The sequence below is a fragment of the Panthera pardus genome, unplaced genomic scaffold (assembly GCF_024362965.1).
Source record: "Panthera pardus isolate Hobbes unplaced genomic scaffold, ASM2436296v1 HiC_scaffold_12, whole genome shotgun sequence".
Taxonomy (NCBI): Eukaryota; Metazoa; Chordata; class Mammalia; order Carnivora; family Felidae; genus Panthera; species Panthera pardus.
The window spans coordinates 56886744-56909149 of record NW_026526677.1 but is presented as its reverse complement, the minus strand read 5'-3'; the positions used below and the strand labels follow the sequence as shown (position 1 = coordinate 56909149).

The 22406-nt window shown below is 54.6% G+C and overlaps 1 protein-coding gene across 7 annotated transcripts; it reads right to left on the bottom strand.

Annotated features, from left to right (window-relative positions):
- Positions 1-3708: 3708 nt before the first annotated feature.
- P2RY2 (purinergic receptor P2Y2) lies at positions 3709-21955 on the bottom strand. 7 transcript variants are annotated; one of them, XM_019449737.2, is made up of 4 exons: positions 21633-21746; positions 19320-19393; positions 12211-12383; positions 3709-7348 (listed from the first exon to the last, which is right to left on the bottom strand). In XM_019449737.2, the coding sequence occupies exon 4, from the start codon at positions 7014-7016 to the stop codon at positions 5883-5885; it is 1134 nt and encodes a 377-aa protein (XP_019305282.2). In that variant the 5' UTR covers positions 7017-7348; positions 12211-12383; positions 19320-19393; positions 21633-21746; the 3' UTR covers positions 3709-5882. The 7 variants fall into 7 exon arrangements, with proteins under 7 accessions (XP_019305282.2, XP_019305283.2, XP_019305284.2 ...); XM_019449738.2 differs by lacking the exon at positions 12211-12383 and having other exon boundaries at positions 3709-7020; positions 7280-7348; XM_019449739.2 differs by lacking the exon at positions 19320-19393 and having other exon boundaries at positions 3709-7020; positions 7189-7348; positions 21633-21730.
- Positions 21956-22406: the final 451 nt, after the last annotated feature.

Below are 22406 nucleotides of genomic sequence, written 5' to 3'. Positions count from 1 at the left end.
ATAGGACTGAATAGGGAGCTCCAAGGTGCACCCCCTCTCACCCATGTCACCCAGGCCTCTTTCCAGCATGTCCACCTGTGACCTTCCAAGGTGAGCTCTCAGATGGGGCAGACCAGTGCTAATGAGGGCAGCAGAGGCAGCAGAAGCAGACAGAAAGCCTTGGCCTCACATCTAGTCTCCATGCTGACTGCTGTGTGACCTAGTGAAAGGCATAGCTCTCTCTTGGTCTCTCATCTCTATAAGCAGCCAAACAATCCCTGGGGTCCCTGCCGGGAGGGAAAACTGATTCCAACTGGTCATGTCTTCCAGGGGACTCAACATGCTGTTTCACAACAGCCTTCAGGAGTTAACAGCCCCAGGAAGCCATGTCAATGCAAGGAGGTGAGGAACAGGAGGCAGAGGCCCAGAAGGTAGGAGCAGGGAAGGTATTTTTGGGCAGACGGATCCCCTGGTCACTGCTAGACAATGGTCCGGGGCAGCCATTGTGCTGAGAGTGGAAAATCCTTTTCTGATTCCATCTCCAAGATCTGAAAATAGTCCAGGGTAAGCCCTTGGGGACTGAGTTTGGGGCCCATGAGTGACTGGCCCAGCCTGGCCCATTGTTCCTGGCTGGGACAGGACTGAGTCTGGACACCTGGCTGAGCTGGAGCCAAGACAGAGGCAAGCTCAGGAAGCCTGTACTGGAGGAAGAGTGGCTGGGTGGAGCCAAGCCCCACGGCAGATGGGGAAACTGAGGCCCAGAGAGGAGAAGGGATGTGTACCAAGTCACATGGCACATAGGGCAGAGGAGGATGAGAAGTTGGCTTCTGGGGCTCGTTTCCCCCCCTCTCCACATCCCACCAGCACACACCCCTTGGAAAGGCAAACACATCTGTCACCCTACTGCTTAGTTACTCCTGGTCAGACTCCACCATCCACCTCACAGGAGGCAGGGACATCAGACATTGGACCAGCTCCACTCCAAGCCACTGCAGGGTGCCAAGGGAGGCGCTGTACCTCTCTAGTCATTTGATGCCAGGGGAGACTTGCGGCCCCAACTCTAGTCCTCAGAACAGAGAGCCCAGGGGCCTTGGGGGAATGCCTGGGGGAGCAGCTGTTCATTGTGCCTTTGCTGAGGATCTAGGTAGCTGATGCCCTGAGACAGAGAGAACTGGAACATGGGAGGTAAGGGCTTCAGAGAGTGACCCAGAGAGGGCAGGCAGGTGCCTCCGGTCACACAGCAAAAGTTGCCTATTCATTGCCTGTTCTGGCCTAGCTCCCAGTCAGTCCTGCCACCTTGGGTCTCCAGGCTCTTGGTTGAACCAAGAAGCTGCAGCACCCCATGACAGTCACCACCAGTTAGGCAGAAACGGCTAAGCCTGGTGCCATGGGTGAGCTGGAGCTCTCTAGTCCATAGAGGCTGGCTCTAGAAGCTTTACAGCAAGGGCATCCTGCCCCGTCCCTCCCCCTCCCCCTTTTCCCTGCTGCCCTCTCCCAGCCTGGCAGAGGGATAAGGTTCTGTAAACACACACAGGCCCGTGGGCCTGAAGGCCAACGAGCTCCAAGCAGGGCAGAGGGGGGTCCCACACCTTATCCCAGGATAGACCTGCTTTCCTCTTCCCACATCCTGGTGAAGCCTGGGCCATAGGAGGCCCACTGTTGCTCACTGGCTGGACATTCCTTTCCTTCAAATAATTTATCCTGGTATGGTTATATATTAAATTAGGTCAACTCCATGAGGGCAGGGTCCGGCCGGTTTGCCTCTGTATCACCTTGGCACAGTGCCTGGCGTGTAAATGCTCACCGTGTGCCAAGTACTGTTCTAAGTGTTCATGTGTATTGACCCAGTGCCCCACGTGGCAGGTAGTATCTCTTTTCGGAAATGAGAAAACTGAGGCCCTGCAAGATTAAGTACTTTGAGCAAAGTGAAACAGTTGGAGGAAGAGGAGACAACACTCAAACAGAGGTGGCATGGGCATTGAATCTGTGCTCTTAACCCCTTCCTTGCTATATTGTCTCTCTCCCTTGAATCACATGAAGGGTTACTTACAGACCCTCCCACTCTACAGGGGTTACAAATGGTATGGGATACTGGAAAAGGAACGAATCCGGGCATCTGAGGGACCTGGACTCGATCTTGACTCATTCACTTGCTGCCTATATAACCCACAGCAAGGCCTCCCTTCTCGGAGCCTGTCCCCTTATCTGCTAAATGGGGATAAATAATGTCTATTTCACACAGTTGTGGCAAGGAATAAATAATAGATATGAGAGGGTCTGGCACAGTGCCTGGGACATGGGTTAGTACAGGAGTTCCCATCCTCATGTGCTGGAACAGAGCAGCCCAAACCTGCCGTGACAAGAGTGGTGGCAGAGGGGTAGCTCTGGTGGCCTAACTTCTCCTGGGCCCTGAGCCACCAGCCACCCAGGGCAGAGACCCGCTGTGTGCCAGGGCCCCTGCCCTAGATGCACTGAGCTCGTTGAGAGTAGTTGCTGCAGGCAGGACAGCAGGCCTTTGCTCTTCCCCCCACCTATTGCTATTGCCCCCCACTCCTGTCCTATGTCCCTGGCCTCAGTGCCACAGCTCCATCCACCAGTTCCGTCCACCAGGGTGGGAAGGGCTGGGGGACTGTGGGTGATGGCAGGAATCCCACAAAGGCACCGACCTGTACTAAAGGGAACAGACCAGCAGGGACAGCCTGAGCCCCTGGCACACATCCAGGCGCCACACTGACCTGCTGAGTGACCTTGGGCAAGGCCCCGCCCCTCTCAACTCTACAGCTGGGCTGGATAATCCCTGGGGTCCCTATCAGGTGGCTGTGCCCTTTCACAGTGGCCTTCAAGAGTCAACAGCCCCAGGAAGTGATGTCAGGGTGAGGAGGTGGGGTGGTTGGGAGGTGGCAGGGAGGCCCAGAGAGTAAGAGGAGATATTTTGAGAGTGGGCAGGTCCCCCCACGTCACTACTGGACAATGGTCTGGGGCTGGGAGTGGAAAATCCTGTTCTTACGTGGGCTGAAAATAGCACAAGGCGGGAGGGTCAGGAACCTCACCCACTAGGTGAAGGCCTAGCAGCAGGGCCAGACGTCCACGTTGAGGGGTCAGGCAATCTGACTGGGGTCCAGGGGCAAGACCCTGGCCTGTCCCCAGTTCCCTTAGGGTCTCCGTTCCCCACCCCACCAGTGTCTGCCACTGGATTAGAAGGTGAACATGGCCCTCCTTTCCCCTAGGTCCTATGTCCTTGGAAATGTACAGGCAGCTGATTCAAGGAAAGCTTCCTGGTGCTATGCCGTAGTGTTGCTTCCATGTGCTGCAGGGTCCTGGGGTCCTGGGAGACCCTGAGGGGTCTCCAGGGAAGCTGCTGGTAGGGTAGGTAGGCAGGACACAAAAGGAATGGGGACTAAGGGAACTTGGGCTGTGGTGGCCACTGCCCTACCCCCAACCACAGATGCACACTCAGGAGACCCCAAATCGTGATGTATAACCTCCTGCCTCTGGTCTAAGCAGGGCTGAGGGAATCAGAGCCCAGCATTTACACCTCTGGGTGTAATCTTACCTGGGTAGGGGCTTCTTATAAACTAGAATGGGGTTCAGCTTCAGCAGCAGCTGGTAGGAAGGAGATAGGCTTGGGACTGCAGGAAAGGTTGGCTCAAGGTCAGTCTATAAGAAGTAGTCACAAAAAAAGCTCATAGGGACTCTGGTTATATGAACAGAAATATAGAACCTAGAATGTGGGAGGTGAGCATTTCACATTACTTTGAACAGGACACCCACGTCGCACCATGCAGAGTAATTGGTTGGGTCATGACTTGTGATGGGTCCCTGTTGCATGAAGGAGCTGTGTGGAACTAGATTGTAAATAGAGCAACCCCTGGGAGTGCCTCGTTCTGACAGAGTGGAACGGGTGAAGAGGTCACAGGAGACAGGAAGACGTGGAGTGAAGGGAAGAATCTTCTCTCAGGCAGAGTGGGCCTATAGGGAAAGGGGGTCTCCCCCAGGGAGAGGGAGTAGGTCTTTATGTTTGAGATTAAGAATGAGACCTGTCAGGGGCTCCTGGGTGGCTCAGTCGGTTGAGTGTCTGACTTGGGCTCAGGCCATGATCTGGTGGTTCGTGAGTTCGAGCTCCACATTGGGCTCGTTGCTGTCAGCACGGAGCCTACTTTGGATCCTCTGTCCCTCTCTCTCTGCCCTTCCCCTGCTTGTGCTCTCTCAAAAATAAATAAAACATTAAAAAAAAATGAGACCTGTTAGCTTTGCCCCAAGGCTGAGCTGGTCCCTGTCCAGCTCAGCTCCACAAACCTCCACAGTGGTCCTGGCTGGACCTAGAATCTGTCACAGGTGAGAAAGATCTACCTCACCCTGAGCCAGTCTGAGCACCATTATGCCATATAGCGGGATTTTCCCAGGAGGCAGAGGATGGGACAGGAAGAGAAGGGAATCTCTCCCATACTCAGCCCCAGTGCAAAGGAGACCTCGGGTAAAGGCAAGGAAGGAGCCTTGACTTGTTAGCCTGGTGACCCACTCCCAGCCTCATTCCTGCCTTGAGACTGAGCACCGGCTGCCCAGCCTGCTTCCACTTCCTGCATACCCTGCTTTCCTGCCCCCATGTCTTTGCCCAGGATGTACCCTGCACCTGGCTGTTCTTCTCCGATAAACTGCTTTTCTCAGAAGCTACAGTTCAGGAGTGTGTCCCAGGAAGCCTCTCTCACATGCTGGTCCACACCTCCAATCACTCAGTATTATCCAGTGGTGCAATGGAGCATGTTGGACCTGATTGCAAGAGCCAATTGTTAAATTTTCAGGAATTTTGCAAGGAGGCTGACATCACATCACTGGTCTGAAATTGGCCAAGGCAAGAGTATCTGCACCATGGCAATTAGCAATGCTACAGATAAGGGGTTCCCCTCACCCCCTGGAAAGCCAGTTAGATGGTTTCACATTTACCAGCACATGACTGTTCATAGCCATTAATCCCTAAACTGGGGGATCCCAAGGACAGGACCCCATCTGACTCCTATCTGCACTCAACAGAGCCAGGCACCAAAGCCACTTGGCTCTAAAGTGAGGGATGACCTGGGGTCTGGAAAGAGGATCCCTGATGTGAGACTACCACTGAGGCAGCTAGTGGGAAGGTAGGTGGCAGAAGAGTAGAGGTTGGAGAAAGAACTCCAGTGTGGATGGTAAGAGCTTCTTAGACTGTATCCTCATCCTCAAACCACACAATAGGGCACAACACGGCAGGCAACAACACCTTCGGTAGAAGTTGCAGCCTCAACTGGCTCCCAGGCCCGGGAAGCCTCCAGATGAGTTTATGACATCAGCTCCCAGATGTTACAGTCACCTCTAGGGATGGGGATGCTCCTCAGAGGTGTGTCCACTGTGGCATCTAGACCTGCCCTTGACCGCTCCGTGGGAAGCTCCGGCTCAGCTCTGGCTCCTTACCAGGGTCCTCTGATCACCCTGAAACTCCACCCCTCCCAGGTAGCTCAGGCCCAGACTATGTGACCTTGGTAAGTCACTTTCTTCTCTGCGTCTGTTTCTCCATTTGACTCGATCAGGCTGGGCTCCAGCCTAGATACCTTGCTGGGCACAGACAGCTAATTATGTGGGAGTCAGGCCAGGGGCAGCATCGGCCCCTTACCCTTGCCTTTCACGAAGCCTTATTCCCCAACTCACACATACAAATGGTGACTGGGGTTGTAGGAACTGTTAAGATCTCTGGACTACAGAGAACATTCTGCCAAATGACAGAGCGTTGAGGTCACGGCTCCCTTGACCATCAGGCATGAGTCACTAATGGGGCATATCTAGGGACACTATCCCAATGGAAGAAATCCTAGTCCCCACAGCCTCCCCACTCCCCCCACCCCCAATATTAACTTGCACAGGCGCCAGGGGTTCAGGTCCTACAGCCGGATGTCCTTAGTGTTCTCACCACCAGCTGCCATGGACTCTGTCCGCCTAGAGTCCTCACTGCTGCTCGACACATCTTTTGTCCTCTTGACGTCAGTCCTGTCCAACCTGTGCAGGCCCCGTCTGCGGCGAGCTGGGGTAGTAGGAGTGGAGTCTGTGGGTGGCTTGGCATCTCGGGCAAAGCGCACAAGCCTCTGCCCAGCCAGGAAGTAGAGCACGGGGTCAAGGCAACTGTTGGCACTGGCCAGCGGCCGGGTGATCTTGTAAGCCATGTTGATGGCATTGAGGGTGTGGCAGCTGAGGTCCAGGGATCGGAAGGAGTAGTAGAGGGTGCGGGTGACATGGAAAGGCAGGAAGCAGAGGGCGAAGACAGCCAGCACCACGGCAATGGTGCGCACCGACTTGCGCTTGGCCCGCGGCAGGCCTCCCGAGGTCCCGTAGGCTGGCTTCAACAGCCGCCGAGCCATAAGCACGTAACAGACCAAGATGATGGCAAAGGGCACTGCGAAGAGCAGGCCCAGCATGACAGAGCTGTAGGCCACGAACTGGCTGAAGAGCTCGGGTGCTGAGGTGTCGTGGCAGGTAATGCGGCCGCCACGCGCGCTGGTGGTGACGAAGTAGAGCACGGGTGACTGGCAAGCCAGCACCAGCACCCACACGGCAGCTGCCACCCGGCGGGCATAGCGGGCCCGGCCCCAGCGCAGCGAGCGCAGCGGGCGCAGGACCCCCAGGCATCGGTGCACGCTGATGCACGTGAGGAAGAGGATGCTGCAGTAAAGGTTGGTGTAGAAGAGGAAGCGCACCAGCTTGCAGAGCACTATGCTGAAGGGCCAGTGGTCCCCGCGGGCGTAGTAATAGACCAGCAGCGGCAGGGAGGCTGCGTACAGCGCATCGGACACGGCCAGGTGGAACATGTACGTGGTGGACGCGTTCCAGGTCTTGAGGCGGCACAGGAAGATGTAGAGTGCCACGGCGTTGAGACACAGCCCGAGCACACACACCACACCGTAGGACACAGGCAGCAGCACGTACTTGAAGTCCTCATTGAAGCGGCACTTGTAGCCCAGCTCGTCCCCACCCCAGGTGTCATTGACGGTGCTGTTCCAGCGGCCCGGGCCTGTGGCCATTGCCCTGAAGGGAAGGGGTGGTGGGGAGAACAGCCACGAGGGTCACAACCAGGGCTCAGTGGGGAGGCCTGACACACCCACCTGACCGGGGCCATGAGGGACCCCAAGCACCCATAGATTCCCTTGGTTAAGGTCTGCCCCACCACAGTCAAGGCCTTTGTGGCCATCTGACCTGGCTTCCTCCCTGGACCCAGAGGGCCCAGAACCTCGGAACCCCGGAACTTCGAGGATGCATGAGGTCTAGGAGTATCGTGGCCACACACCTTTAAAACTTCACAACAGGGGTAGGCACACTACATCCTGAGGGCCAGATGCAGTCCACCAGTCTGTTTCTGTAAAAAAAAAAAAAAAAAAAAAAAGCTTGATTGGAACACAATCATACCCGTCTTATTTATAGAGTTGAATAGTTGCAACAAAGACCGTATATTCCCCAAAGCCTAAAATAGTTACCCCTGGCTTTGTTTTTTGTGGGGTTTTTTTTGTTTTTTTTTTTTAAATTTTTTTTTAATGTTTATTTCTGAGACAGAGAAAGACAGAACATGAGTGGGGGAGGGGAGAGAGAGAGAGGGAGACACAGAATCAGAAGCAGGCTCCAGGCTCCGAGCTGTCAGCACAGAGCCCGACGCGGGGCTTGAATTCATGGACCGTGAGATCATGACCTGAGCCGAAGTCCGTCGCTCAACCGACTGAGCCACCCAGGCGCCCCTGTTTTTTGTTTTTGTGTGATTGTTTGTTTAAGACTGGCAACCCTGCTCTAGAACCTCAGGAGCACAGAGTTCTAGATCGAGGATCCTGAGCTCTAGCATCTGAGGATCTGGGGGTCCTAGAGCAGTGTCATCTCAGATTCACAGAGGGGGGCTATCGGGCTGGCTGGCTCCACCTCACACCCAGCCCTCACTGGCCGGTGGGCAGCCTCTACCTTGCTGGAAGTATTAGAAAGCTCTTTCCTTTAGCTCATCTTTCTGCCCTCTGAGAGGCTCTCTGGCCCCATGCCTGGTATTTTGGTATTTGAGGGAGTATTTCCAAGGGTCTCCCCCTTTAGTCATTCATTAACCTCCCAGCAAATAGTTTTTAGGTACTCCTATATTCTGGCACTTTCAGCACTTGTAAACAGCAGCCCTGCTCCCCGGCCCATGAGGCTACCAGATGGGACAGTGACCCTTCTGAAGATGCCAGGGAAGTCTGGGGCAGAGGTGAGAATGGGAGCAGAGAGGGACTTCTTTTGTGGGGAAAATTCAGCTTCCCTCATACCCACCCAGCTTCTCTTCACACACCACCACTATCTTGATGGTCTCTTGCCTTATTCCTAGTGGGCATATGTACCCATGGGGCCTGATTGCCCACAGAGTAAGTACCTGGAGCACAAATTGTCTATCTTCGTCATCTCCTTGTCCCCACCAATGTGACCAGTAAGAGCTCTCTCTCAGCGGGGAGCAGGGGACAGAGAGCCCAGGCTGGAGGGCAAAGATGTGGCCAAAGTTCCCAGCGTCAGGCTGGAAATCATAGCAGGTAGGCAGGTTTGGGACAAACATGAAGAATAACTTTCTAACAGTGGGAAGGGGCCGGAGAGCTGCTATTTTTTCAAACCTCACTACCATGGATGCTTTAAAGTGTTACTTCGTTTCATCTTTACAACATGTTTCTGGGAACCAGGTTATCATGCCCAGTTTTCCAATAAAGAGGCTGAGATCATTCAAGTAATTTGGCTAAGGTCATATGGTTAGGGATGGCTACAACTCATCCAGGTGCATCCCACAGTGGAAGGGGCTGTAGAAAGGAGGTAGTGAACTCCTTGTTCTGGGGGCATGCCAGCGTCTCTTCTAGCAGAGTCTGCAGAAAGGCTTGTGTCCTGTGTGTGGGTGTGTCTGGGAGGACAGAGGGGGCAGATGACATGCGAGTCCTCCCCATCCTAGGTATCTGGGGTGGTACAATTCCCTTTATCTTGGAACCAAGGTCCTGAGAGGCTGGGGCTTGGAGATTCTAGAGGGCCAGTGACATCCACTCCCTTAGACCATGAGCTTCCTGCCCAGCCTGGCTTCCCAGTAGTAGTTCAGGGCCCCTGAGGTTGACATTAGGGGGCTGAGAGACACATAGGTCTCTCAGTTTCCCTTCTCTCCCCAAACCCTATCCCCGCACCCCAGAATCTTCCCTGTCTCCTGGTGTCAGCAGAAGTGCAACCAAGAGCATGCACCTGCCTCTCACAGACACAGGTTCCTCCCCAAGGAACCAGGGCTGGTCCAGGGTGAGCAGGCAGGGAGGCTGTGTGGTGCCAAGTTGAGCAGGGGCAGCTCCCCCTGCCATGGGGAACTCTGGCAGGGCCAAGCTCCTAGGACCCCTCTTGCCCCGAGCCAGGACTGAGGACCCGACACTCAAGCGTCTCCTGCATCCCACCCCTTCTCCCTGCAGCCCCGCGTTGCCTCCACCCTTGCTGCCAGAGCCACTGCATCCGCCTCCCGGCCTCTAGCCTCAGTTCCCCCAATCCAGGGGGCCTTCTTGAAGACAAAGTCATTCCCTTGTTCGAAACCCTCTGCGACTCCTGCCTATTCTCAGGAGAAAACCCCACTCCTCCTCAGTCTGGTATGGGATGGTTTCATAACCCAGCCTCTGTCAGCCTCACCAGCCCCATCCTCTGTGACCTGCAGTTTCCTGAATGCACCCACCACTCTCCCTCCCAGCCCTAGTTCATGGTGCTCCTTCAACCTGGAATCCATTCACACCCCTCGTCTCCACCTGTTGGAATTACAACTTTTTATACTTCAGTGAAACAAACTCCAGCGATTAAGAACCTGGCCTCTGGAGCCAGACCACCTTTGTTTCCTCATCTGTAAAATGAGGCGATTAATAGAACCTACATCATACAACTGCTGTGACGATTGAGTAATTTGTGTGAAATGTTTGGAGCAGTGTCTGGCACATAGTAGGTACGTTGTGGTGGTATAAGGCTCAGCCCAGATGTGGCCTTTTCCTGAAATCTGCAGGAAGCTCTCCACCAGTGGAGGAGCGATAGAAGGTCTTCACTGGAGGCTGTGCAGCAGGTGAGTGTGGTGGGCCAGCGGACTGGTACTAAAGCCTAAGCCAGGGCCAGGCCTGGGGACCTTGTGAGGGGAGAGATGTGGAGGGGTTAGGGAAGAAGGCCAGAGAGTCTGGCCCAGAGGGAGTTTGGGTTGAAGAGGGGCAGGGTGTCTGGCTCAGGGGTTGGGGGAGGAGCAGGTATGGGGAGAGGAGCACTCATTGTCAGACATCGTAAATGTGGGGTGCCCTGAGGGGTGTCATGGGACATGGGGAAGGGCAAAGCCCAGGACCACCAGATCCAGCACTTTGGGAGGTGGGCTGGGAGTTCCTGGCTCCCAGCAGCTACAGGAGGAGCATGGAGGCCTGAGTGAGACTGAAGAGCTGTGGAGAGGCCACATTCCCTCCCCCGTGGGGACACTGGGTTGGGGTGTCCAGCTCTGCCACAAAACCCCAGGTGACATCAGGCATTTCCTGCCCTCCTGAGGCCCAGACCTCTCGTGGACTGAATCCCCCAGCCTTAGAGAACTGGAGTCCTAAATCCCCATGAGATGCTCTGCCCACTGAAGACAGGGGAAGCACACACACCCAGTCCCCCTCCACACTGCTGCTCTGCTCCTGCCCCAGTGCCTAGGCCTGGCGGGTCTCTCCTCTGGGTCATGATGGCCCTCCCCCACCCTCCACCCCTCCAGCCATAGTCCACATCTCTACACAGAGTTTCTTTCTAATCATCAAGGGTGGAATCTCTGATGCTGGTGAGAGGGGGGAGACTTCCCCAACTTTCTCCTGAAGCGAGGAAGCTGTCCTTTCCACCTGTTTTAAGACATCCTGGCCTCCACCCTCCCAGGCCAGCTGGGGACTCCACTGTCATGGCCCCCTTCCAGACTGACCCTGCCTGCCCTCTCCCTGGCAGGAGAGGCTGGCCCATCAACCTGTGAGTACATCTTTCCTGCCCCCCCCCTCCGGCCCCTGCTTATGAAGACAGCTGACTCCTTAGCCCTCTCTCTCAGCCCTCTCCTCTACCTCTCCTTACCTCCCATACCCTTGGGGTCTCTCCCCAGGATCTCTCACCCTAGAGACCAGCTCCCATCTTTGTCCAACACCACTTACCAGCCCCTCTGTGCCCGGTTCTGGCTGGCTCTGCCCCTTTTAAGTGCCCTGCCAGCCTTCCCTGCCTTTGCTCATGCTATTCTTTCTGCCTGGACAGCCCTTCCAAAACCCATTCACACTGTACTCCATCATGGCCATCCCTCAAGGCTCTTCTCAAGGGTCACCTCATCTCTGAAGCTCTCGCACTCTACCACCCCAGACACTCCTCACACCCTGTTGGGAATTTGTGTTTCCACCTTCTAGAAACCCCAAAACATTCTAGGTGCTTCTAGAAGTCTTGGTCCATCTGATTCTTTTCTCTGTCCCTATCATCCAGCAAGAGGCCTGCTCCAAAGCAGGTATGACATGAGTGGAAGAATGAATGAATGAATGAATGAATGAAACAATCAAGCACAAGAGGATATGGGAGTCCAGAGGAGGCTGAGCCTCATGGCGGTTGCTCTCCTTTCCCTTATTCCTCTGAGGGCCTCCCAGAGTTGTCCTGACACTTAAAGATTTCTCAGCTGCTGACCCCAGGTGGCTTCCTGGGGAGCACTCCGGGGGACCGGCACACCTGGGCCTGCTCCTGCCCTAGACAGGCCTCTGGACTTCCTCTCTTTCAAGAGCCCTGCCCTTCTCTGGACAGGCCAGGGAAATGCCAGGAGAGGGGAACTGGACCTAGGCATTCTGGAGGTGGGTCAGCTGTCTGAATCAAGCACATTCTTTTATCTTGCTCATCTCTGGCTCAGGTCATGGGTCAGTCTGAGTCAGGAGCTTCTGGTCCTGGTGCCCCCTACCCCCAACACCTCACTTTGTAGGGGCCAAACCTGGGCTGAACAGCGTCCATGCAGCACCCCCCACCCTCACTCCTCAGGAGATACTGCCATAGAGGTTAAGCTATTTGTTCAAGATCACACTGCCAGGAGTTGGAAAAAATGGGTTTGACACCAGGACTCCCTGGCTCTGAAGCCTGAATTCATCAGAGCCTGGGATGAGTGAGCAGGGTGGGGATCCCCTGGATCGAACCCTGGTCCAGCATATACACATGCACAAGTGAGCCTCCCAGCCAGTGGACGCTGCCCTCCCATGTCCATACCTGACCAGCCCCTGCTCTCACAGTCAGGATGTTCAGAGCCTGTTTCTCATTCATGAATGCATAGGCCTGGACCAGGATGCAGGGAATTCTTCAGGAAACAGGAAAAACAGGTCCTCCGGCCTGGGGATAAACCCAGCTTCCAGCACTTCTCAGGGCGGGCAGTGCTGCGGGCTCTGTGGGAGGTGGAGACAGCATGGGCTCTTGGGTTCCAGGTCATAGGAAGTCAGCCAGGCAGAGCCCTCCCAGGCCTGCCTCCTATGCTTCAACCTTGGTCCAAAAGAGGCAAGCACTGGTGTGTTTGCCTGTCCCAGGAGGGGTGCCCTCTGCCCACCCACACGCCCTGGCTGTCTACCCTCGGCTCACATGTTCCAGGGATGGTTGTTCCCAGCCTCCTTCCCCAGGCACCCGCTTTCACAGGAGTGTGGCTCTGCTGGGAAAGGTCTCCCTCACATCCTGCAGAGCTGAGCTGAGCTGAGCCTCCAATGCCCCTCCCTCTGTCCTGGTCTATGCTTCAGTCCCTAGAGTAGGAAACAGTCAACACCCTCCTTGCCCAGTATCCACTCAATAGTATTTCCGCCCATACGTTTTTTTGTTCAAGCTATGTCTCTACCTGGAACACACCCCCTCCCCTGTCCCATCTCTAATCATTCCTCCATAGATGCTGTAAACACACATGAACACACACAGGCATGGACATACACAAATATCCAGATACATGGAGACATACACAGTCACATTCAGATGTATATACAGCATGTGCGCGCGCACACACACACACACACACACACACACACACACACACACACTGTTCTAGACAGGGACTAGAACAGCCTTTAGAAATCACCTGCACTAAACTCCCATTTGACAGAGGAGAAAACAGAGGCCCTGTCACAAGGCCTCACCATAAGTCAGGGACAGAGCCAAGATTGGAATGCAGGCCTTCTGAATTCTGGCCCTGGCTTTTGTCTTGTCTGGCAGGCCCTCACACACACACCAGGCACAAGGTTTCACTGAGGGGATGGTTACATGGTGGAGGGACCCCTCTGTATGTGCGAGTCCAAGCATCCTCCAGAACCAGACTTACCAGAGGGGAAAAAGAACATTCCCTTCCTCTTTCCATCTGCTTCATTTCCCTGCACTGGGGTGGGGGGGGGGGGGGTCTGAGACAGTTGAAGCCAGGTCTCCAGGCTGGAAGCAATGTACAAGCATGGAGAGAAGTGGGAAGAGGAGAGGGGGAGGATGGCTGCAAGAATGGGAAGGAGGTGTGGCACTGGGGAATGCCCCTAGGCCACTATTTTCCCAGCACACCTTGCCCCAGGAGTCTCAGGTTCACGTGGGGCAGTGGGCTGGTAGCCATTTGCCAACCTGCTCCAGAGTCCAGTGACGAAAGAGGTTAACCTTTCACCCCACTCCACCCCGTCTTCTCCTTAGGATATGCCTTCACTCAAGAGACTAAGGAGGAGCACAGCACTTTCTCAAAGCCATTCTCCTATTTCTGAGATGGATCTCTACCACCCATCCTTCCACACTTTAAAATTCTAATATATCCTTGAGAATATATCTCTTTCCCACCCGTATGTAACCCAATGCTCGCCAATGAACCTGTCAGTTGACCCCGTGCAGTGGCTCAGACATGCCACTCTTCCCCACTCCATAGCCTTAGTCTTGTGTTTCTCCTCCACACCATTGCACAGCCTGCTCACTTATCTCCTTGCCTCCACCCCTCCCCTCCTATCCATCTTCCATTCTGCAATCACAGGTCTTCCTACAACACAAATCTGGCTAGACACTGTTAAGCTCAAAACCCTTCCATGGCTCCCTATTGCCCTCAGGCTAACATCCAAGCTCTTGAGCCTGGCATTCAAGGCCCTGGCTGACCTGGCCCCTGACGCCCCTCTAGACAACTCTCCCTCTCTGCCTCCAGCCTCATCTTCCTGTCCCAAGCACAGCAAAAGCAGTCCCATGATCATATCTTCACTCAGGGATACCCTCCCTTATCTTCAACATATATATTATAACAAAAGTTGAGTGCCTGCTCTGTGTCAGGCTCCATATTAGTTGGCTTTATAGACCTCTTCTCATTTAAGCCTGAGAAGCTCAGAGAAGCTAAATAATCTCTCCAGGGTCCCAAAGCTAGCAACTTGCAGAGCAGTCTTGATCTGTCTGACTGCAGGAGCCGTGCCCCTGATCACTATCCGCTACCCTCCTCAGCCTAGGTCCTCTGCTCCGGAAAGCTTCCTGACCAGCCCTCTTTGAGCCCCATGGCTCTGCCTGTCTGGTCAGTTCTCTGCCAGAGGGAACACCCTAGTGGCAGGGCTAGAATCTACTCTTCCTGGTATTTCCTCATTGTGAAGCAGACATGATGATTATTGTATTCATTTTACAATTAAAACAACAACAAACTAAGGCCAGAAACGGTAGCCCCAGATCTCACCCACGGTCACCAGTGAGTTAGGGGCAGACCACTTGCCCCCTCTGCCTGGCTCCGCCCCTACCCCAAGGGCTGGGTCTTTCTCCTTGTAGCCCCAGCTGGTTAACTCAAAGCCATGAGGAGGGGGTGAGGCAGTTCCCAGGCTGACTGCAGAATTTCCAGGGTGGTTGGACAACATTCCAGCTTCTCCACTAGGGCAGCTCCAGAATGAATGTACTGCCCATTCACCTGCCTACCTGGCTGGCCCTGTCCAGCCTAGCAGGGGAGTATGACGCATCACCACTCTGGAAACCCTTGCAGCCTGCCTCTGCTGGGGGTGGAGTGCTGTGAGGGGAAACAGAGGACTTGGACCCAGAATGTCATCGAGGGACAGGGGAGGGCACTGGGCAGGTGGGAAATCCCAGTTCTGCCATTTCCATCTGTGGTACTTGGACAAGTCTCAGCTCTATAACCCAAATCTTAATTTCTTTACAATCTAAGAAGGGTATGCACTGCATAAGGTTGTTGAGATAGTTAAAGGAGATGATTTATTCATTTTATGAAATAACTTAAAAAGATATGATTTCAGCAAGTGGTGAAGATAGGGAGGATGGGAGTATTTCAGGAAGACAAGAGGGGCAGGAAAGCCATAGGAATTATGAGCAAAGTAGCAAGGTCACAGCCAGACTGACTATAGGTCAAGTTTCCCACCCTGAAGGCCATCCTCAGGAGGAAGGGCAGTACGAGGACTGCCCGCCGCCCCCCCCCCCCCCCCCCGCCCGAAGGAACTAGACCCAACTATACTCCTTAGTTCATTCACCCTTTACAAAGGTTTGCCATAACTATGCCTGTCCCCATTCAGGGCACTTGGGGACTCCAAGTTGAGTTGGACCCTTCTGTGATCTCAAGGAGCTCACTGTCAAGGTGGTGGGTGTGGGGGAGGATAGGGGAAGACCCAGAAAAGGCAATGATAATTCAGGGTGATCAGGGCTGAAGGAAGCAGAGGCACCAGGGTTGGGTTGAAGCAGCCAAGAGGGTCCCTAATAGGAACTGGGGGTAGGGTGGTCAGGGAAGGCTTCCTGGAGGAGAGAACACCTGACCTTCATTTTGGAAGATGGACAAGAGTCAGGTGCGTGGAAACAGAAGAGGAGTAGAGTGAGCAAAAACCAGGGCAAACGATCACATAGTATGTCTCAGGAACTGACAGTCATCCCTGGGGCTTGAGGGAAGTAGAGAGGGCAAGGATGGATAGGAGGACAGGAAAGATCCTGGAAGTTATCTTTCACCCCCTCCCAAATGTCCTCCACAGGCTTGAAGGCCAATAGGCTCCCAGCCTTGCCTGATACGCTTTCTGCACCACCAGCACTGGGGCTGGTCTGAGGAAACAGCTGAGGGGGTAACCTCAGATAGTATCAGTAGGTGCTGTGGCAAGTGGGAAGCCTCTGCAGCCTCCTCCAGAAGGCCCTTGGGTTCACCAGTCCTCTTGGAGACTCTCACCCTGTAGGGAGCCCCTAGAATCCTGGCTGTGGGCGCCACACACTAAGAGAACATCTGAATGCATGCACGAGTCTCAGATCAACCAGGCTGGCCTCCCACTTACAGACCAGGAAACTGAGACTCCTTAAGAGGAAGGGCCTTACTCAAGGTCTGATGTTCTAATTACATTCAGTGTAGGGTTGAGCACCTTCACCCCCACCCCAGAGCAGGACTGCAAACTACCCGTCCCTCCTCTGACCCAGCAGGGTCCAGCCCAGCACAGTGCTATAGACACACTGCTTAATGGAACCAGTTGAGAACCACAGTGCCCTGGACTCCACCCTGACCTATCACATCCAAATGTCTCCAGCCAGACCAAGAAGAAAGAACCCTGGGTTCAGGCTCCAACTTCAAACCACCCATGTTGTGCAACCTTGGTCAAGTTAACTCCCCTCTCTGAGCCTCGAGTTCTTCACTGATCAGATGGGGAGAATCACCACACCAGACAGCTCCTGAGGAAGGAGTAAGACAAGGGGACAGGTAGTACTCCATGTGGCTAGCAAATCATGCTCTGTTCTGATGTGGGGGGCTGCATCTACCTGTCCTGGCTGAGAGACACAGAAACCCTTCTCAGGCAGAGGGGCAGAAGTCATGGGCAGAGTAGGCAGGGAAGGCTCTTGGAAGGGGCTATGGTCAGGTCAGGAGAGAAGTAGGAAGAGTCCAGCACGGAAGGAAAAAGGAAGAATGGAGAAGCCAAGGTAGAAAATAGGACAAAAGTGTAGAACAAGTAGGTCTATGATTCTGAGATTTTCTCACTCCAGGTGCTTCCAGAATTCTGAGTTCATTGGTTCTGACGGTCCAATTTAAGAGCCTCTGGTTCTGAGAGTAAATGATAAGTGTTTCTTCAATTCTGTCACTTGCTGCTTTTCATAGCCTTTGGTTGTGAGCTTCTCAGAACCACAGGAGTCTGCACTCTCAGAGTAACATAATCGAAGATCACTGTCCCAGGAGCCATAAAGTCTCAGCAAACACTTGCTAGTACCCCCATGTGCTCAACCTCAGAGGAACACTGCAAACCCAGACTCAGATCAGGCTTGGTCAGGAGCTCCAGTCTGGATAGGGAGAAAGACACAGACATGGAAGAAGTCCACTTGAGTGATTAAGCCATGACCAAGGGAAGCCCAGGAGCTCCAGTCTGGATGGGGAGAAAGACACAGAAATGGAAGAAGTCCACTTGAGTGATTAAGCCATGACCAAGGGAAGCCCAGGAACCATAGAGCCCAGAGGAACCCCTAACCAGCCTGGGGAGATAGTCAGGGAAAGCTGCTCAGAGGAGAGGTCATTTGAGCTGGGACTTAATGAAAGATTAGGAATTTGTCAGGTGGACAACAAAGGTAGGAGGGCACTGAAGGCAGAAGAAAGAGCATGTGCAAAGACACAGTGGTGTGATAGTGTGGCCAGGAGGTCATGTGAGGCTGGAATGGAGGGGTGGGTGGCACAGAATGTGTATGGACCTGAGGCACTCACATGAAAAGGCTTGAATGCCAGGCTGAGGTGCTTGGCTTCTAACCTGAGGACAATGGGGTGCCATGGCAGGCCTTAAGCAGGGAAGGACATACTCAGAGTTGACCTTGACAAAGATGATGCCACAGAAAGTAGATAGGACAGGGGAGTCTAAAGGGAGGAAGACCAAGGAGGAGACTACACATAAAATGGTCCAGTGAGAGGCACTGATACCTTGGCCCTGGATTTTCTGTGAGTTGGGGAACATCCTTGCTGGCCCACAGCTCCACCACAGCAAGATTCCTCCTCCCACATCTGGGACCGAGGAAGCTGGGCACTCACCAGGAAGCCAGAGTAACACCAGGAGCCTCCCCTGAGGGGGTGGGAAAAGAGAGGGTCATGTGGGCCCCAAGAAGCTTGAAGGAGGCCTTCCTCCCATGTTTTAGGGCCCAAGCCCTAGACAGGGTGCCAGGGTGGAGGGCTAAGGAGGGAGCAGCTGCCCAGGAGGGCCCAGGCTACCCACACTCCCATCAGGGACTCTAGCCACTCACCCTGGACCAGAAATACTCAGGCCTAGGAGATTCGATAACAGGGAAGTGGAGGAACTCCTCTGCTCAAGAATCAACTGTAGCTCTCCAGGGAGTAAGGCCCTCCTCTTTGACTATATACCCATTTCCGCAAGGTCATTCATTTTTCAAACACTCACTGGCACCTGCTCTGTGCCCAACCTGTGCTGGATGATACAGACAGAGAGAGAAAGCAGGCTGGCCTAGTCCTTCACCTGACCTCTAGGATGAGCACAGAGGTCAGAGAGGATTTCACCAGGGGTGCCTCCACCTTTTTTCACCAGATCAGCTAGGCTTCTCTGGTCCTGTGAGCAATGTGGCTAATCAGGCCACAAGCAAAACCTAAAGTCATGTTTTCAAGGCAATATTCAAACTTCCTTCACCCTGAAAGCCAGAGAATGGAGCTCTGAATCTCAGATGGAACTTCTGTCTTAAATGGAGAGAGGTAAGTTGGGACAGGTAGCCCTAGCTTTCACCTCAGCTCTGTGATCTTGGGAAGGAAACTCCCTGAGCCTCTACCTCCTCATCTGCAAAACAGGGATAACAATTCCTCCCTCATAGGATTGATAAAGGATAAAATGAGAGACTTTTATAAATTATTACTAGTAAGCTGTCTTTGCAGAGGGGACACAGGGAGAGGAAGGCAGTCAGTGGTTAAAATTTCAATATCTAGCACAATCCCTTGTTACTGCACCCTTGTTCTGATATCTTCAAAATGCATTTCTTTAAAAGTCTCTGAGTATCACACTTCTCCCTGTGCATTGCACTCCACAGCTTACAAAGCCCTTTTCTGACCACTGTCTTAAGAATTAAGGCGTCACAGCAGGGCACCTGGGGGGTTCAGTCGGTTGAGCATTGGACTTTGGCTCAGGTCATGATCTCACAGATCCTGGGTTCAAGTCCCACATCAGGCTTGCTGCTGTCAGTGCAGAGCCTACTTCGGATCCTCTGTCCCTGCCTCTCTCTGCCCTCTCCCACTCAATCACACTGTCCCTCAAAAATAAACATTAAAAAAAAATTGTCATAGCAACCTTGCATTTGAAGAGGCAAGGATCATCAGATCCAATTTACAGATAGCCAACTGACAATCTAGAGGGGGAGAGTGGCCTCTCTAAAGGCCAGAGCCAGGAAAGAAGCCAAATCAAAGCACTCACCCATGAGACCTTGGTGATTTCTCATACTTTTAGCTGGTCCTTGGAGGATCCAGAAGCCTCAGGGCCTGTGCATCCTGGGCAAGAAGAAAATAGGAATGGAGGGGTCATAGCCTCAGTCTGCAACACAAGCTTGGCAGCCATTTATGAAGGCAGCCATTTATGAAGGTTGGAGTGATCCTCCAACTCCTCTGGCTAGACCCCAGGGCAGCCCAAGGCAGAAAAAAGAGGAGATTGAGAATTCTTCCATGCCAGGGCAGCCCAAGGCAGAAAAAAGAGGAAATTGAGAATTCTTCCATGCCAGGGCCTCTCAGGCACATACTCTCAACACAGGACCTTAGTGGTGCTGGCCTCCTTTTAGAGGCTGGCAGGGCAAGAACTGCCCCCCCAAGGTCACCCGGCAAGTTGGGGGAAGAGCTGGGATGAGATCAATTGCAGGTCTCCTGGCTCCCACTGGGGGAGGGAGAGTCCTAGGTATCCCCAAATTCCTCAGCAGGAACATCTAAGGTCTGAGGGACCAGACCCTTGGCCAAGGGATCAAGGGCTCAGAGTATAAGTAATGCCTGGATGGTTCTAGTGTCAATATCTGATCTCCTTGTATAGCACTACTCAATCCATTCTCCACCCTGCAGCCAGAGAGATCTTTCTGAAATGCTGCTTTGACCATGAATCCTCCTTGTTCACAAACCTTCCATGGCTCCCTATCACCTACAGAGTGAAATCAAAGTTTTCGGCTTGTACACTCTGGGTCCTGTAATGCCTCTAGGACACACTGTTCTGACAACCTGTGCCACCGGTCTTGATCACCGGATTCTAGTTTCCTCTTCTTTGTGATGACATGGAGCTCCACTGTAGACATGCCTTCACTGGGGAAGCTGGGGGGTAGGGAACAGGGGATAGAGGCTGCTGGTGCTCTCTCAGTTCAGCTCAGCCCTGTGCAGGGTGCTGGCAAAAGAGAAATGAGTGACAGCCAGTTTCTGTCCTCCAGGGGGCCCCAGACCTCTGGTGAGGGAAGGAGGGGGACAGAGACCATAACCGTCCAAGGTGGAACCAGGGCTGTAAGTCCTGGGACTTTCAAGAGCCAGAAGATGCTCCAATCCAACTGTGGGATCAAGGAAGTCTTCCCCAAAGAGGGAGCATCTGAGCTGGGCCCTACGGCTAGGTAATTCTCCAACTGAGGAAGATGAGGGTAGGAGGGCATTTCAGGCAGTGAGTATATAGAATATGCCGCGGTCCAAAAGCAAGAAACTGTCTCGTGTCTGTAGCAGAACTACATGCAATCACTAGAGGGTAAAGGGTCAGGCAGGAGAGGGGCTGGAGAGGTTGGCAAGAAGCAGTTCTTGGAGGCCTTGAGTCCCAGGCTAAGGGGTTCAGGCTGGGTCTTGTTAGCCCAGGGAGGAGAATAGTTGAGATTTGGGTTTCAGGCAGTTCCCTCCAGGGATTGACCTCACCCCCATCCCCAAGCAGTGAGCCTATCCAGGAGAGCACTGGTGCTGAACATGACCCACACATTAGGAACTCGATGGCCCTCAAGTTCCATATTCTTGTTTTTCCCCTTTTACAGATGAAGCCACTAAGGCTCAGAGAAGGTCACATAGTGGCCAGGGCAGGATTGGAATATAGGTCTGAGTCTCCAGAGAGCTTTTGTGGGCCCTGTCTGCTTAAAGAATCTCCTTCCCAACCACTACCACACACACAGATAACTGAGACTTTACCACGGCCCCACCCTAGCCCTCAAAAGCTCCCCATTATCACAGCCTAGCTCCCCAAACAAACCACGCACCTCAGGCTGCAGGCCCAGGGAAGCTGAGGATGCCAGGCTGAAAGAAACAGCTGCCACCAGCCCCAAAGACCCCAAACGGGCAGTTTTAATCCGCAGCTGGGCCTGGCCCTTGGGTCTGGCTCCTGGGGGGGGAAGTAGGGCAACCTGCCACCGACAGCCGCCAGTTGGGGAGCTGAGGGAGGGCACTGCCTTTCTCCAAACTGACCCTTCCTACGGCACCGCCTGCCAGATTAAAAGCCTGCTGACAGAGGCTTAACTGTCCTTCCAGCCCACTGTCCCAGCCCCCACTCCCACTCCCACTCCCACCCCCCGTTTTACCAGGTCCGGGCGGGGTGGAGTGCCCCGGGTTTGAGGAGGCTCGGCGGGGCTCCAGGGGCTCGCGGGTCTCTGGCCGAGGTCCCCCGCCTCGGGGCGCTCACTCACACCAGAGCACACACACAAACAAGTCCCACAGGTTCAACTACTCGACCCGCTGGGGCGCACGCACGCACCCACTGACACTGACTTTCCCAAAGAGGCCGACACACACTCACCGGGGTATCGGATCGCGCTCGCGGAGATCGACGCTACGGCGGAGACAAAGTTCGACCACGAACTCACCGGCACACTCCCACTGCTCGGAGCCGTGCCCCACTCGGACCGCCACGCGCCCACGGCTCTGCCTGCCCAGCGCCGCGTGGGCAGCCACCGCATCCGCTCCTGCCGACCTGTCTCCTCCTCCGATCCCTCCGGGCAGCCCGCCCCTCACCTCCGCGGGGCGCTCGGCCGCCAGCAGCGCCGAGGCCGCCGCTCCGGTGCCCGCGCCCGCGTCCCGCCGCCGCCGCCGCCGGCACCCACGTGCCCCGAGCCCCGCCCGCCACGCCCAGCTCCCTGCCCCGGCCGGGTCAGGCGGGGGCGGGGCGGACTCTGGACAGACCCTGGCACCGCCCCCTCCCTCCCGAACGGACACCTCGCCACCCGCGCGGGGGCGCTAGGCTGGGGGGGATACGGGCAGCGCGGGAAGGGGCCTGCGGCGACTGGCCTACCGCCTGGCGGAACCCGCCTTCCTCACACGACGTGAGAGCAGGGTTTCAGAGACACTAAATGTGCAAAGTTTGTCGATACCTGTGTGGCTTCCGTCGCTGCCCACCACGGGACCTGTCCGTGAACCTGCGCCCTCTCCTGCCAGGAACCTGCTCAGAGCACCACGCCGAGAACTTGCCTCCCTTTGCTTTGGACCCAGAGGCTGGGGAGGGTTTGCCCGTCGCCCAGAGAGGAGATACAGACATTCAGGGTCCTGTGTCTCTCCTGCTCCTGAGGAGAAGGTG